Below are 18743 nucleotides of genomic sequence, written 5' to 3' on the forward strand. Positions count from 1 at the left end.
AAAAGGAATCCACATCAGAAAAGAAGAAGTAAAACTGTCACTGTTTGCAGATGACATGATACTGTATGTACATAGAGAATCCTAAAGTAGCCACCAGAAAACTACTAGACCTTATCAATGAATTTGGTAAAGTAGTAGGATACAAAATTAATGCACAGAGATCTCTGGCATTCCTATGCACTAACGATGAAAAATCTGAAAGAGAAATTAAGGAAACACTCACATTTACCATTGCAACAAAAAGAATAAAATACCTAGGAGTAAACCTACCTAAGGAGACAAAAGACCTGTATGCACAAAACTATAAAACACTGATAAAGGATATTAAAGATGATACAAACAGATGGAAAGATATACCATGTCCTTGGATTAGAAGAATCAACATTGTGAAAATGACTATACTACCCAAAGCAATCTATAGATTCAGTGCAATCCCTATCAAGCTAGCAATGGCATTTTTCACAGAACTAGAAAAAAAAATTCACAGTTTGTATGGAAACACAAAAGAATAGCCAAAGAAATCTTGAGAAAGAAAAACGGAAGTGGAGGAATCAGGCTCCCTGACTTCAGACTATACTACAAAGCTACAGTAATAGAGAAAATATGGTACTGGCACAAAAACAGAAATATAGATCAATGGAACAGGATAGAAAGCCCAGAGATAAACCCACGCACCTATGGTCATAAAGGAGGCAAAAATATACAATGGAGAAAAGACAGCCTCTCAATAAGTGGTGCTGGGTAAACTGGACAGCTACATGGAAAAGAATGAAATTAACATCATACACAAAAATAAACTTAAAATGGATTAAAGACCTAAATGTAAGGCCAGAAACTATCAAACTCTTAGAGGAAAACATAGGCAGAACACTCTATGATATAAATCACAGCAAGATCCTTTTTGACCCACCTCCTAGAGAAATGGAAATTAAAAGAAAAATAAACCAATGGGACCTAATGAAACTTAAAAGCTTTTGCACAGCCAAGGAAACAATAAACAAGACAAAAAGACAACCCTCAGAATGGGAGAAAATATTTACAAATGAAACCACTGACAAAGGATTAATATCCAAAATTAGAAGCAGCTCAAAATGAAAAAAACAAACAACCCAATCCAAAAATGGGCAGAAGACCTAAATAGACATTTCTCCAAAGAAGGTATACAGATTGCCATCAAACACATGAAAGGATGCTCAACATCACTAATCATTAGAGAAATGCAAATCAAAACTACAATGATATATCACCTCACGCTGGTCAGAATGGCCATCATCAAAAAGTCTACAAACAATAAATGCTGGAGAGGGTATGGAGAAAGGGGAACCCTCTTGCACTGCTGGTGGGAAGGTAAATTGATACAGCCACTATGGAGAACAGTATTGAGGTTCCTTAAAGAACTAAAAATAGAATTACCACATGACCCGGCCTTCCCACTACTGGGCATATACCCGGAGAAAATCATAATTCAAAAAGAGTCATGTACCACAATGTTTATTGCAGCACTATTTACAATAGCCAGGACATGGAAGCAACCTAAGTGTCCATCGACTGATGAATGGATAAAGCAGATGTGGCACACAGATACAGTGGAATATTACTCAGCCATAAAAAGAAACAAAACTGAATTATTTGTAGTAAGGTGGATGGACCTAAATCTATCATACAGAGTGAAGTAAGTCAGAAAATGAAAAGCAAATACTGTATGCTAACACATATATATGGAATCTAAAAAAAAAAAAAAAATGTTCTGAAGAATCCAGGGGCAGGACAGGAATAAAGATGCAGATGTAGAGAATGGACTTGAGGACATGGGGAGGAGGAAGGGTAAGATGGGATGAAGTGAGAGAGTGGCATGGATATATATACATCACCAAATGTAAAACAGGTAGCTAGTGGGGTCCAGCCACATAGCATAGGAAGATCAGCTCAGTGCTTTGTGACTACCTAGAGGGGTGGGGTAGGGAGGGTGGGAGGGAGACGCAAGAGAGAGGGGATATGGGGATACACGTGTAAGTATAGCTGATTCACTTTCTTATACAGAAGAAACTAACACACCATTGTAAAGTAATTATACTCCAATAAAGATGTTAAAAAAATAAATAAATAAAAATAAAAGCCTTCGTTATCGCCCCTTATTACCATTCAGTGTGTAAGTCACTGGTAGATTATTGCTACTTTCAGAAAACAAACTAATTTATTAGTGTTGTAACTTATAAAATTTAAGTATTTTTGAGATTCTTTTTTCAAGTTATAATGAAAATTTCCAAATAAACCCAAAAGAGAGAGCAGTACAATGAAATCTCATGTTCCTATTACCCATCTTTGGTAACCATCAACTTTTCACTGTTCTTCAGGAAATTTTTTTGAAAGTGGAGCTTTCATGAATCCCAAGAAAAACCTATAATCCACTGCAGTGGATTTAGATTAATTAAACATTTCTCAATCTTCAAAAGATTCCATCTTTTTCACTCAGGACGATTTAGTTCAAATTTAGTGGACTAACCTCAGGGAAATGGCTTATTTTCTTATGTGAATAGTTTAATTTCTCTTCATTTCAAAACCAAAGTTAGAATATCAAACCAGAGGGAGAGCTCCAAAGATATTATACTCATCTAGTTATTACTGACTGTTTCCTTAGTGGTCTAGAAGATGCTGTAAACTACTGACCCATGTAAGAACATGGGTAAATCTTAAAAGTCATTATGCTAAGTAAAATAAACCACACACAAATGGCTACATACTGTGTGATTCCATTTTTTATGATATTCTGAAAGACAAAACTGTAAGGGCAAAATCATTTTTAAACTCTCACTAGTTTCTGGATACTTGAGCTCATACTTCTTTCTTCCTGATAACCTATTCAGGAATATCTTAACTTCCCAAGGGAGACAACGGCAGCTGATTTTCCTCTTTTGACATTTTTTCCAGACATGTAAGAAAGTCAGAGATTTCAAAGCAGTACAAAGAGAAGGAGAGACTCACTTACAGTTCTGGATTACATGCATGCACACTGGGGTTTGGCTGATCTTAAATGTACAGATTTATCTATTTCATCTTTCATAATGTCTTCTTTATTATACTACATATGGAAATGTCAGTGAAAATTATTAAACTAGTAAATACATTATGAAAGTCATAAAATGTTAGTTTGCATTACATTTCAATCAAGAATTAGGGCTAATCCAAAGCAACGTTCATTATCCTTCTCTTTTTCTAGTTCAGTGTCTGTGATACTGGACACTCTGTGGGTATCTAAAAGGTCATTTTGTAATATACACCAGTAGCCCTTGGGGTTGGGAGAAAACCACCCTGCAGTCGTGGCATGATTGCTTTCATTCCGAGATATAATACATATCATTTTAGTCAAAGTCATAAAAAGAAAGTAGAAACAAAAGTGTGAACTCTAACAATAAATAGGAAAGATGTTCTGAAAATTTCTTTGAAACAGGTGAGGAGTAACTAAATTTAAAAAATAGATAACTCTAGCAAGACATTATCACAAACTGCATGATTTTTTTTGTTACTTTGTAGAAAAAAACATGCTTTCCTTTTCCATAAATGTTCTGCAAACAATATTTTCCAAGTTTCTTGAATTTACTTCTCACGATATTCTAGGAATTAGACACAGGTCCTGCTATGAGGAGGCTTACAGTGTAGTTGCAAAGACAGAACAGGTTCCACATTTACTCAAAACATGAATGAAGGAGAAGAAATCCCAAAGTAACCAAGTTTACCACAACATGCCAAAATTGGCAGAATTGGGAACTTAAACACTAAATTCAATTTTTAAGAAATAAATTTACACTTTTACACACATTCTCTATAGATGCATGCCTGCAACTATAACCATAAGAGAGTAGAAAGTAAAGGACTTCAGAACATAGGACATTGGTTGAAGGGACAATGATAAAAAAAAATCAACAATAGATCATTCCTTAAAACACTTAGGGGGACTTTCTTGGCGGTGCAGTGGTTAAGAATCCACCTGCCAATGCAGGGGACATGGGGTCGAGCCCTGGTCTGGGAAGATCCCACATGCTGAGGAATAACTAAGCCCGTGTGCCACAACTACTGAGCCTGCGCTCTAAGGTCTGCAAGCCACAACTACTGAGCCCACATGCCACAACTACTGAAGTCTGTGCACCACAACTACTGAGCCTGTGCTCTAAGGTCTGCAAGCCACAACTACTGAGCCCACATGCCACAACTACTGAAGTCCGTGCACCACAACTACTGAGCCTGCGCTCTAAGGTCTGCGAGCCACAACTACTGAGCCCACATGCCACAACTACTGAAGTCTGTGCGCCTAGAGCCCACGATCCGCAACAAAGAGAAGCCACCAAAATGAGAAGCCCGCATACAGCGACGAAAAGTAGCCCCTGCTTGCTGCAACTAGAGAAAGCCTGCAGCAACTAGAGAAAGCCCACACGTAGCAACAAACACCCAATGCAGCCAAAAATAAATAAATATATAAAAAAAACAAAAAAACACTTAGGGATGGTTTTATGCATATGTAAAAAAATGAAAATATCAAGAAATGCCAGATTATAGAGAAAAACGCAGTTTTGCAAAATCATTTTATTCAAAAGTGGTTCATCTTACCTCAGCTACCAGTTGCTGAAGAGATGGTGAAGCTACAGAGTAGAGACTTGAGTTACCGCTTACAGGACTGTGGAGACTAACATAAGCCACAACATTCTTCTGCAGAACCTTCTTGAAATCCTGACATTAAAAAAAAAAAATCTATCTTTAACAGAAATAAAAGTAACAGATTCCACTTTACCAGTTACATGCTGAATAATAAACACTTCCTACCTAAAATCATTACATTGCATAATACTCTTTTTTTTTTAATGTAAAGCCATCCCATACTATTTACTAGAGTACCCAAGGGTCATAAAGGGGTTTTAAATAAGGGTGGTGAGGAGTTTCATATAACATACAACAAAATATATTAAAGCATGTTCATGTTCCTAGAAAAGGTAAAAATTTAAGAGAAAATGTCCCTATATGGTTAATATAGTATGAGATTCAACTTCAGAATACAGGATGGAATATTTGCTCTAGTGACAGCATTTAATTTTATAGTCATTGAATTAGAGAACAGACATGGATAAATCACTTCAGTGTTTAATAAAACCAGCCCTTTCCTTTGAAGTGTTGAGCTACTTTTTGCACAAAGCAGCTTTTTATTCTGAGCAAAATAAGGCATAATACAATTGTGGCCTTGCACATATTACTTGAAGTAAAACCTGATGCATTTCATCCACATTAGTAGAATAAAATGATTCAGTATAATAGTTTTCCACTTTTCTGCTAAACCCTACTTCCAAAAATTGAAGACCACTGATCTTATTAATAATGTACCACTAAGAAGTCCTTCTGTTATTTGCTTCCTTTTCTTGTGCAAATATGTAATGAGTAATTATCATGATGGCAGTTCTATAGATATATCCTAAAAATTGTATTATATTATTTTGTATCTTAGAAACATATCTTTCTTCTTCCAACACTATCAGATGAAAGTCTGCAAGGACTAGTACACCTAGCAAATCAATAATATTATTCCTAGTTCATGTTGAAAATTCAGCTATACCTCTGTAAAAGAAGTGAAAAGACAGTTTATTTAAAAATAAATATTTTAAATAAATAGAAATGATGAACTGTGGTTTACACATAATATTGTTATTAAAAATGTCCATTATTACACAAGAGCTATAGAAAAACAGCTTCTAATTAAATACTACCATACTGACAATGTCTATATGTTAGTCCATTTAACTCTCATGAGAACCTCACAACCTAGGCATTAGTGTACTCATTGGAACAATCAAGTCTTGAGAAGTTAATCTTGCCTAAGACCACTTGTTTTATGGTAGAGAGGATTTGAACTCAGATTTCTTTGACTGCAAAGTCTATAGTATTTCCACAATAGCCTGAAGATGAAGATTCTTCACAGGAGAAATGGTACTTTTTAAAGAACCTATTTAGTAAAATGTTATAATTTTCCTCAAGGATTGAAATCAGTATTGAGTCAAATCTCTAATAACTTTATCACTATAAATTCCATTTGACCAGTATAACCTAATCTTTTTAATTACAACTCTGAGTTTCAAGGGGTTCCTGTGTAAGCAAAATTAGAAAGGGCATTATGACCTGTCAACAAGTGCTTTCCTTACTCATCTTCATTAGGGAATATATTTAGCACACAAATTGCTTTCTTCTAAAAGAAAATCTTTCATTTTCAAAAGGAGTAGGTTTGATAAGAGTAGACAGAACAGTAAAACTAATAGTTTTCTAAATTCCTCCTCAACCAGATTGTTACAAAAAGGCTTCATGAACTGTATTGAAATAATCTAAGATACAGCAATTTACAATAGTACATTTTATAAGCTAATAATCAAATCCATATATTATTCACCATTTTCTTTGCTTACATATTTTTGCTCACCTAGTCAAGGAAAAAGCCAGAAGTGACTGGATGTATAATTAGTTGTCAAATATGCATACATACATATAATAAATACTCTAAGACAGAGGTCCCTAACCTTTTTGAATAGGAAGAGACTTTTCTACCATAAACATTTTTTCCTATAGACTCCCCACAGTATAGTAGTTGTATTTTTAGTATCTGTTGATTGAGAAACTATAAAATTACCAAAAGGTACAACGCAGTCAATAATCAAAATATTTTATTAACTACAAAAATATTTACTTAATTTGAAAATGTAATTGTTCACATACACACAAGGCCACAATACTGAACAAACTGCAGGTTACCATGCATGATGCTCAAATAAATTCAAGGACTATTTGCAGTACACTTCACTTTCCCATGCAGAGGGGTTAAGGATATTTAGGAATTTAAGTTAGGAACTATTAATGTTACACAAGCCTACTTTGAGAACACAGCTTAGAAATACACATGCTAATTTAGAATTAACATGAGTTGACTATGAAAATTATTAGATAGATATGGAGAAGGCTGTATGAGATAGAAGAATAAATTTTTGGAAAGAATCTTAAAGACATTTTTTTTTAATGTGTCTTATTGTTACAAGAAAACTAAAACATTGTTTTCTTTATGATAAAAAATTCTGAATTAGTAAAATCATCCCAGATCACAAATACACTCCCCAGATTGTTTCTTAAATTGTTTATATCCTTAAAGTATGGAATTTGGAATAGAAATTTGAGAGATTGGTTCAGCTATTACATTTTTCATCTTACTAAAAATCTGTCAATTTTAAAATGTTCTGTCAGCAATGGAATTTCTTTATTTGAACTAGTTCTTTTGAGTAATGGGAAAAAATTCACACCACTAATTTGAATACAGAAAAGCATTTCAATTTGCAATGTGTGAATCTTGATAAATTTTACAACTGTAAAATTTTTCTCATTTTGAAGACTTCTTTCTCTCAAAATAAAAAGATCTTTGCTATTTTCTTTTGTATATGTTTTTTTATTTTTCTTGATAGCCAATAGACATTTTATCTTTTTTTTTTGAGTGATTAAATGAAAAATGAAATGAGAATTTCTCATTATATATTTGATATTTTTTTCTGCAAAGCTGAAGCAGTATACAAACTAGGATATCAAATGGTTTTATTTTCCTAGCTAAAGTTGTGTAGGTTTTTTTCCTACATATTTCCATTAAACTTCTTTTTATAAAGTCATAAAAATAAATAGAATATCTAAGAGTTTTATGATGTTTTTATTGTTGTTAATGTGGCATCAATCCAAAGTCGTCATATCCCATTAAAAACATAGTGCATTTGTGAGACACAAACATATCAGAAATATTTGAAAATGTATTCCAGTTGTATTCTAACTGTGATCATTGCACACAAGATTTCATTTGAACAAAGGCTTCCTAAGGTAGTTAGATAAGTGGATAGGTAGAGATATAGGTAGAAAAGAAGGAGCAGGAAGGTAGGGGTGTAAGAATAGAGGGAGGAAGGATTGAAGGGAGGGAGAAAACAAGGGTAGAAGGAAGGAAACTGCTATTTTGAGTCCAATCCCTATATTGTTTAGGTAAGGTATAATGCTAAGTTAATAAACATTTTACATACAAGATTGTTTCCTAATTCCAGAAAATTGTTAGAAAATTAAAAAAAAAAAAAAAAGGTAATGGTATGTATCACTTGACCCTTTCTTGTCCAGTGCCTTCAACCTAAGAAGAAACACAATAACCAGGTAAACACCACTGTGGGTGTAACAGTGTGTAGGTCTGGTAGCAATAAGAAGAAGATACCTGTAGATCATACACAAATCACTGTGGTCTAACTCTTATTCCCTAGCATTCTTAGAAGTGATCTCAGCAAATGAGCATACTGCATACCCTGGTTGAGACGCACATTCTTGTTCATGGCTTTATCAATTTGACTTTGTCTACTTTAGTCCAGAGCAAGAGCGAGAGTGAGAGCGAGAGAGTGACTGCGCAATTTTGAGAGCAAGGCATAGTAATTTATGCACGTTTACCTCTCCCCATTCATAGGAGCCAATATTTCCAAAAGCTGTTCCACCCCATGAACAGAAAACAATAGTGCGGTCTGGTCTCCACCCTCTCTTGACTCTTGACATCAAGGCCTGGATAAAAGCTGTGATGATGGCAGTGCTGCTGGCCCATTCTTGTCCATTATAACTGTATGCAGTATGATGATGGCTGCCAACTATGATATAACGGTCTGCAAATAGAAGACAACAAGAGCCATTATAATACAATATACATCTTAACAATAAATTTAATGACATTTATATGATCCTATTGCACAACCGAGCAACAATTATGCAAAATTGTTCTGATAATTAAGACTAACATTTTCCCCCCACTGTCTTGACTCACACATGTGTGTATATCAAAGCAGAGGCAGCTGCTGAACTCAATTATGAATCCAAAGCTTAGATCCATATTACTGTCGTCTCAACATGCATATTAATTAATGAAGTATACAAATATGCCACAATGAAACCCTTATCTAACATTTTGCCAGAATCATAGTGGGAAGTGCCCTATAAACAATGTGTATATGCTCAGTAAGTATTAATGAACTATTCATACATTTGAGGGAACAGTTATTCAGTAGCTGTAAGTATTAAAAATGTGGTAGTCATGTATGGACTTTGCAATAAATGAAGTATTTAGGGAATCAGTTTTCACTTCCAACTTAGAGTTTTAGACCCTCTCCTTTTCCTGATGGAAAAAATAAATCATCATCAAAAGTCATCCAAATACTTTTTCTTTTTTGCATATTTTATTTCACATAATCATACAAAATCCATTAGATACACTACTAGAAAGATCTCCATGACACATTGATGGCTTCTGAATAACGTATATTGCTGACAATTGTTAGTAATAAGGCAGACTAAAAATGTATCTCCAGAGTTTCCTCTGATTTTGCCAGTGAATGTTGTTGATACACAGCTAAATTTACTTTATCAAGTAGCCCTACAATCTGTGTAAAAATATTTTTCTTCATTAAGTGTCATTTCCTTAGGAGATGTCCCATAACTTGATGGTTAAGTGTACAGAGTTTAAAGCCTTTCTGCTTGGGTTTGAATCCAGGCCATTCATCTTACTAGTTGTATGACCTTAGAAAGCTTATTTAGGCTCTCATGCCTTAAATTCTTCAACCATAAAATGGGAATAAAAATAGTACATACATCATTCAGTTTTTTTGAGTTTTAAGTTAGTTACTATTTGTAAGGCACTTTGAATAACATCTGACATATAATAAGTACTACACATGTATGGAATGAATGAATCACACCTTGACTTCATGGCATCAAAACACTACTTTACTGGAAACACAACTGTGTGAAACTATTTTAGTTTTCCACACTGATATTGGAACCAACAATGAATTTGATCTGTCAACAATTTATCAAAACTTAATTAATGGTATACACAGTGTGCCTGCAATGTTGAATTGATTCACTCATCTCCCAGATATGTATAAAAATTCTGTTTGGAATTGTCTGTATTCTGGATAAACCATATATAAAAACCTTAATACTAACTGATGGTTATTTCTAATTTTCAGAGTCATTAAATAAGAAAAGTATGTGAATGAACAGCCAATATTTTTGTGTAGAATTCAAATAAATAAAATTGAGAAGCTTTACATATTATACACCTAGGAATACTACTAGTAAATTGATTTTTTAAATTTGGGGTTTCTTCTACATTGAATTCAATAAGTTTTTTTTTTTTTAATCCTATAGTGAGTATAATTTTGTACAGTTTGGTTTTCCAAAAATAACTAGCGAATGTAGCAATGATGATAAATATTTCTAATGCTTCAATTAGAGATCCTTATGATATAAAGTTGTTGAAATGGTTGAAATGCAATAGTAACAATTTCCAAATTCATTTATATCTTGTATTTAAAGATATTATGATCCGAGGTTGTTCATCAGAGGTTGCTACTGTAAGGAAACCAGAGAGAAGCTGTCCGTGAATTTTTAAAGAGTTGGCAGGCAGGAAACTTGATGGGAATGTAAAACTTGATCTCAGAATTCCCTGGGTTAGCAATTATGGAGTCAGTTTGACTAAGATCATGAAGAAGAATTATACTCCAAGGATGACTTCAGTAAATATCCCAACCAAATCAATAGCAATGACACAAATGTACTAAAAGACTACTGCATTCTACCATGTAAAACAAGCACAGCAGACAGTAATATGTCATTCAACCTCACAATATGTTCAGAAGTGTTGTTAATTTGTTAATATATTTGTCAGTTATTTTCACTTTTTTAGCCTATATAGTATCATCTGAAGATTCCATAAGCATCCCATAACAAGGTATAAAACTATTTAAAATGTAACCAGGTGATCCTTTTCATAAGCACCTTCAAAACCTAAGCCATGCAAACATTAGGCAGAATTGTCAGTGGACCAAGGGTCAGAGATGGGACACAGACTAACAATGAAAGATTTGAAAACCAAAATTTTAATTTTTCTTAAAAACACATAATTAAAACTAAAATATTTCCTTTTTAAAAAAGTCTTTTCTTGATATAAATAAAATCTTCAATGGTGTTACAGTGAATAAAAGAAAAAGAAAACATTGGTTTCTATGGCTTTTACTCACAGGTACATGCCAATTTAACAAATCTAAACTCTGTTTTCTCCGTTTTGTTTTGTTTCCCTCTTACACTCTCTACTATGATTTATCTTTGAAGGGATGTGGTAAGAAAGAATAAAGACTTGCTTCTTGGTTTTATATACCACCCTTTAGAGTGGTATGAACTTGTAATTACATCTAAAGTAGGACATTTAACTATGCTATTAAATAGTTACAGAGCATTTTCTTGTGATATTTCATATAAAGTGTAGATTATAAATATTTGGATCTACTTACCTGGAGATGTTGAGCCCTTTAAATATCCAACAACATTAGTAACTGTTTCAAATTTTGTGACTGTCTGAATTTTCATGCTGACAATTCTTTCCTCTGGGGGGGAAAAGAAAATTAAAAGATACTTGTTTCTCTATATTCTGCTGTTTTTTTTTTTCTTAAAGCATTCAAATTTATTTATCCAATATGATCAGACAAATAATTCCAAACAACTGAATTTTTCTAGATAACCAACGTTACATTTTTCGGCAAATATGTATTTGAAACTTTGTGTAGACATTATTTTAGGTGCTTGTTATATAATGATGACTAAGATACAATTGCTAGCCTCATAGAACTTCAGAACCATAAATAGGCAATTCTAAATTTCACATTAAAAACTGCAGTGGGGTTCAACAGGAAAGCACACAGAACAAGACCTCAAGGAGATGTGGACAATTCATATTTTTAAAAATGAAAAGAATCAGGTAAAAATATTTTCAAAGAATTTTAAGTACTTGTCTAGCTTCAGAAAAATAGCATGTGAAGATGATTTAACTTTTTTGTATGATTCATTATTACATTATCACATTGAAAACTATAAAGCATTACACAAATTAAAAGAATACAGATTCTTAAAGCTACACTTATTTTCAAATCTTGGAGTTTTCATTTCTACCTGTGTTTGTAGGTTTCTCACCTCTCTACTAAATCTCTACCACCTGCCCTGCCTCTTTGAGTTCTTCTAATCATGCTTGATATTCAAAAATTTTGACAACAAATAAGGCAAAGACACCAATCAGAAAGGACTTCAGTCACAGCCCTGAAGTGGCCTTTGAAGGTCTTTGGTGATGACATGTGTTAATCCTGTATTTGATGGATCTTGGGAAGTCTGGGGGCTGGGGGTGGGGGTGGGAAGGTGGTTTCTCTAGGAGAGGTCCAAGGGCAGCCAAGTGGTACTATTGGGGAGAGGGTGGCAATTAGATAGCAAGCAATGCAAAGTAGACATGCTATACTGATGGGCCTCCAAATGTCACTTCTTACTGCTATATGAAAACTGTTATGATAAATAAGTTGCTTCTTTCTTTGAATGTGCCCTACTAACAATTTAAATAGAAAATCAGTACACTGAAAAAATTATAACTAAACAAGAATAAAGAGACCTCAAGAGAACACCTGAGTGCCTCATATAGGAGAAAAGGAAATCTGCTTATTGTGTATTGTGAATATTGTAATCTGAGTATTGCAGTTCTAATTTACGTGCTATGCATTTCTGTTCAATATTTTTTAAGTACTATACTTTGTGAGGTTTTTTAGAGCAGTTTCAAAATACAGAAAAACTGAGCAGAAAACACAGAGTTCCCAAATACCCTCTCTCCCCTGCCCCTATTATTAATATCTTACATTAGCATGATCAATATCTGTTACCATTAATGAGACAATATTAATACATTAAGTCCATAATTTATATTAAGGGTCACTCTTTGTATTGTACACTCTATGGGTTTTGACCTAAGCATAATGGCATGATTATAGTATCATATAGAATAGTTTCATTGCCCTAAAATTTTCCTGTGCTATACCTGCTTATACTTTCCTCTCTCCCTTCCTCTTGAGCCCCTGGCAACCACTGATCTTTTAAATGTCTCTACAGTTTTGCCTTTTCCAGAATGTGATACACTTGAAATCATATGTTTGTTTTTAGTCATTAATTCCCTGTTCTAGGTTTGTTCCAAATTGTCCAGATAAATGAACTTTAGATGAGGCAGTCATGAACTTATAGTTGTTGTTTTTAATATTTTCATCTTATTTTTGAGTTAGAAAACCAGAGAAGATTCTTCAGCTGTATCTAAGATTCAATATTAATTTTTTTTTCAAATTCAGCAATGAGAAAACCTTATAATATATACAAATGTAAGGCAAACTCCTTGAAATATTACCTTATATTAATATAGTGCCTTACAATTTATATTTCCATTTGCACACACATGTACTAATTCTCATTGGATCTCTTTTTCTCTGTGAAGCATTAATGAAGCTGTTATCCTTGTTACTGCATTTCATTTTAACCAGTGTCATACTGTTTTAATTAACATAACTTTATCATGACTGAAGTAATGGGTCCCCTACCACCACAACCACCACCATCATTGTCATCGTCTCTTTTAATTATTATTCAATGTGGGGGGATTTATGGACAACTACTTTCATATAAACTTTTATATTAGTTCGCCATGTGCCATGGAAAGACATTTCAGGATTTCATTAGGATTGTATTCAATTAATGGAACCATTTGAGAAAATCATGCATTTTATCTATGAATATGGTATGCCTCTCAATTTATTTCAGTTGATTTTATGTCTTTTATGAAGTTTTATATTTTTCTTTATAAAAGGTTTGCACAACTATTATTAAATTTAGTTTTAAGGTTTTCCTTCTATGTTAACAAAATATAGCATTTATAATTATTTTACTGTGTATAAGCATGCTATTTAAATTCATATATTAGTCTTATAACAAATCTTCTTGTTAATCTCCTATAGGTTATAATGGTTAATCTATAGGGTTTTTATTTTTGTTAATTTCACTGTAGATATATACCAAAAAATAGTTTTGCTTATTCCTTTTAAAACTGTAAAGCTTTTATCTACTGCTCTCATCATTTTGTATAGGACTGCCAGTGCACTGTGGAATGGAGGCAGTAAAAGCAGCATTCCTTTGTCCTTTCCTTGTGTTCTTCACTTCTACAAAATGTTTCTACAACTGTGTTTTTTTTACGTAGTTTGCTATAGGTGTCTGGGAAATTCCTTTTATAAGGAAGATCACTTTTGCTCTTCCTTTGCTAATAGATTTTAGCATAAACAGATGTTGAATCAACTTTTGAGATAATTGCAAGGCTTTTCACTTTACAATGTTAAAAAATCCATGTATTCCTGGAATAAGCCCTTCTTGGTCATGATATATTTTCTGTCTTTGGTTACTAATATTTTCAGGATATATATTTATAAGTGGCTTATTGATAATTATACTTCTCAATTTTTTCTTGTCTGATTGTGATATGTGGATTATATAACCTCACAAATGTTTAGTGATCTTTGCTTCTTTTCATTGATTCTGTAAGAGTTTATGTAGCACAGACATTATCCATTTTACAAAGGAGAGTTAGTGTTCGTATATAAAACTATTTCATCCTGGTATTTTTCGTGTGTGTTGCAGGGAGGAGTACTTTTTCACTCAATGTATATTTTCATTTTATTTCACTTAATATTTTCAAATTATTAACGAATATAAGTAAATTCAGATTTTTACATGTTTATTTCTTCTAAATGCATTTAGCTGTTTGCTTTTTTCTAATGCTTCAGAAAAAATACTGTCATTTAACTATAATTTTGTTTCCTTTCCTATTTCTAAGATCAATTTACTTCTGTCTTTTTTGTTTCCCTTCATCAGTTTTACCAGAGTTTAGCTAATTTTTTAGAATTTTCAGAAAACCAGTTTTAGGATTTGTGGATCCTCAATATTTTTTTCTTTATTTTTTGCTTCAATATTATATTCTATGCTTATTAGTATCTTTGTTAAATTTTGCCTGAATATATTCTCTGGGGTTTTTTAACCTAAATTTTTAAGTTAAAACGCTTAGCTCATTACTTTTTAATCTTTATACATGTCTTTAAGGCTACAGATTTTCTATTGTGGTGAAGCACACTAATATTGATATATGGTGTTATTATCTTACAAATTCTAGCATTTTAAATTTCTATGATAATTATTTCTATAATAAATGTATTAGTTCAAAGAATTTTTAAAATATTCAAATATAAGGTGTGAGCTACTGTTTTAATATTGATACCTAGCTTAATTTAATTATGAACTGAGAGCCAGGTCTATATACTACTGATACTTTGATTTTAGGTGAGTTTTGTGACCCTGTAGGCTATTACATCTGATAAATAGAGAATAAACATTTTTGTGTATGTTCCATATAAAGAATGTGTATTTCCTATTACAGGGATGTAGCATTTCATATATAGGTCCAGTAAATCAAGCTTGAAAACTGTGTGGCTATAACTTTATTAACTGTTCTACATATTCTCTCTGTTAATTATTGAGACATGTTAAAGTTTCCCATTTGATGCTAATTTATCAATTTATCTTGGCAATAGTATAGTATTTTTCCTTGTATATTTTTAGACTACTTAGTTACATGTATGCAAGTTTGGAATTGCTACAACTTCCTGATTTCTATATAGATTATATAGAACAATTATTCTTTATATTGTTTCTATCCCAATTTTTCTCCCCAACGTCTCCCCCCCACATTAATATAATTATCCTATCTTTCTTTTGCTTAGTATTTCTCCAATACTTATTTTCCCAGCATTGCATTTGCTTTTGTCAGGCATCCCAGGGGCATTTCTGGCTTGGGCACAATTTTTATGCTAATTTTTTGGCTTGATGTTTCTATACTACAATGTTAATGAAAATTCTGAGCCAGGATTTTTTATTTCTAGAGACATTAAAAAGATTTTTTTTAAATTTTTTATCCAGAGCTCAGGCAGAAGAAAGCTTTTCTCCACCAGTGGGTGGATTTCTTTCTACTTCAACTCCATGATCCTGGTTTATATACATGTTAGTTACAACTCCTTTCTCCCTATAGGCTCATAACCATGTCTTTTGTCCCCCTGTGAGTTCTATATTCCCACTCTAATTTACCTAATTCACTGGGATCCATGACCTCCCAAAACTAGGTGACCAGAGGGTCAACTCTTCTGCTTATTTCTCTGATTTTTCATTCTGTCTTCATGTTTCCTTCTGGACATTTTACTTTCTTTTTTGACAGATGCTTTTAAAGACATTTTTTTCTTATGGCTCATACAGAGTTCCTAGACATTTGCATGAACAGATTTCAAATTATTTTACCTGCCCTCTTCTACAGCCTTAAGTCTAAGAGTTTTATTTAAAAGAAACACAGAGGTCTGAGAAAGTTGAACACGACCTTTTTTGCAAGGATATTATGATTACACTGGTTCTTTTCAACTGACAGAAGGACTTCCTTATGTGTCACAGGGCCAAGACCAGGTCCAAATAATGGCATGCAACATAGCAAAAAGCAGCCTTTAATCTATTTATTTACATCCCCACACATGATGTTGATCCTAATACATGTTGTTTCATAGTATTCCATACCCATGTCTGAAAACAAATGCACATAGAGCCTGTTTTCCGTCACTAAAAGCAGCACTATGATCACACTTTCTATTTTAATAATAAATATCAGTAAAATCTTGGATAAACTTCCACATTCATATTGCTGTTGGCATTGCTAATTTAAACAACCCATAGGTAAAGTAATATTACTCTTCATAGCAATAATATTAGCAATCTTGCACTTTGGAATTTATTCTACAAGAATAATTGTACTCTTTGCAGTACAATTATAGTAGCAATTACAGAAAACAACATAGATTTCCCAAACAGGAAAATTACTTAGAAAATTGCAATAAAATGTGTGGCTGTTAAAATATAAATTAATATGTAGAAACATGGGTACACTAGAAGTGAAAAGAACAGAATACAAATACAAATATACAGATATATATAATGATTGAACTTAGGTAAAATGTATATTTATGATAACATATTTAAAAAGAGAGATTAATAACTTAAACATAAATTGGGTTAGGTAAAGACATTTCTCCAAAGAAAATATACAGATAGCCAAAAGGCACGTGAAAAGATGTTCAACATTGCTAATTATTAGAGAAATTCAAATCAAAACTACAATAAGATATCACCTCACACCAGTCAGAATGGCCATCAACAAAAAATCTGCAAACAAAAAATGTCAGAGAGGGTGTGGAGAAAAGGGAACCCTCCTATACTGTTGGTGGGAATGGAAATTGGCACAGCCACTATGGAGAACAGTATGGATGTTCCTTAAAAAACTAAAACTAGAGTTGCCATATGTCCCAGCAATCCCACTCTTGGGCATATGTCAGGAGAAAAACACAGTTCAAAAGGATACATGTACCCCAATATTCATTGCAGCACTGTTTACAATAGCGAAGACATGGAAGCAACTTAAATGTGCATCAACAGATGAATGGATAAAGAAGACGTGGTACATATATACAATGGAATATTATTCAGCCATTAAAAAGAATGAAATAATGCCATTTGCAGTGACATGGATGGACCTGGAGATTATCATACTAAGTGAAGTATGTCAGACAGAGAAAGACAAATGTATGATATCACTTATATGTGGAATCTAAAAAAATATGATACAAATGAACTTATTTACAAAACAGAAACAGACTCACAGACTTAGAGAATGAACTTATGGTTACAAGAGTGGAAGGGTTGGAGAGGGGGAGGGATAGATTGAGAGTTTGGGATTGACATTTACAACACTGCTATATTTAAAATAAAATGCCTTTCCATGAAAAGAAAATTAGGATATGTGGAAAAGGCAAGATCATATAACTGATAAGCAAAGAAAACATAGATGATGAAAGTAGATCCATAGGTGACTGAGATATTGGAATTAGCAGACAATGACTTTAAATTAACTATACTTGTTACCTGGGGGTGTAACTGGTGGGGGACTCCTAGGTGTGCTTGTTGTATTGTTTCTTGATCTGGGTGCTGGTTACATAAGTGTGCTCAACTGTGAAAAGTAAGTGGGCTCTACAATTATGATTTGTGTTGTTTTCTGAATATAAGTCACATTTAATAAATTTATTTATTTAAAAAATTTTTTTGGCTCCATTGGGTCTTTGTTGCTGCGCACAGGCTTTCTCTAATTGCAGTGAGTGGGGGCTACTCTTCATTGTGGTGTGCGGGTTTCTCATTGTGGTGGCAGGCTCTAGGCACACAGGCTCTAGAGTGCAGTGTCAGTAGTTGTGGCGCATGGGCTTAGCTGCTCTGATGCATGTGGGATCTTCCTGGACCAGGGATCGAACCTGTGTCCCCTGCACTGGCAGGCGGACTCCTAACTACCGCGCCACCAAGGAAGTCCCTATAAGTCACATTTAAATGAAAAGGTTTAAAAGCTAAAATTGTTTGACCTAATGAACAGTGGCTTAGTTCTGAAAGACCTCTGTCTATAAAGTACAATCTATTAAAAGCACAAAACCTGCAAAAAAATTTTTTTTTAATGTGTGTAGTTTTAATTGAGATATACTATAAATGTAAAATACACACTGGATTTTGAAGACTTAGAATGAAAAAAGAATGTAAACTATTTCATTACTATGTTTGCATATTGATGACAATATATTGATAATATTTTGAATACACTGAATTAAATAAAATATGTTATTAAAGTTAAAAAATAAATAAAATAAATAAGTTGGGTTAGGAAGTCCTGCCTGTGTCAGTTGGGGTGAAACACT

At 33.2% G+C, this 18743-nt stretch overlaps 1 protein-coding gene across 3 annotated transcripts in view; it reads right to left on the bottom strand.

Moving 5' to 3' along the window:
• NAALADL2 (N-acetylated alpha-linked acidic dipeptidase like 2) overlaps window positions 1-18743 on the bottom strand; it is a 1451411-nt gene that overhangs the window by 395304 nt on the left and 1037364 nt on the right. For all 3 annotated transcript variants that reach the window (XM_082839043.1, XM_082839042.1, XM_082839044.1), the window contains 3 exons: window positions 11370-11462; window positions 8482-8687; window positions 4603-4722 (listed from right to left, as the gene is read on the bottom strand). In XM_082839043.1, the coding sequence (XP_082695169.1) occupies window positions 4603-4722; window positions 8482-8687; window positions 11370-11462 (419 nt within the window). The remainder of the gene's footprint in view (window positions 1-4602; window positions 4723-8481; window positions 8688-11369; window positions 11463-18743) is intronic.

This window comes from Leucopleurus acutus, assembly GCF_964270905.1.
Source record: "Leucopleurus acutus genome assembly, chromosome: 5".
Classification (NCBI taxonomy): Eukaryota; Metazoa; Chordata; class Mammalia; order Artiodactyla; family Delphinidae; genus Leucopleurus; species Leucopleurus acutus.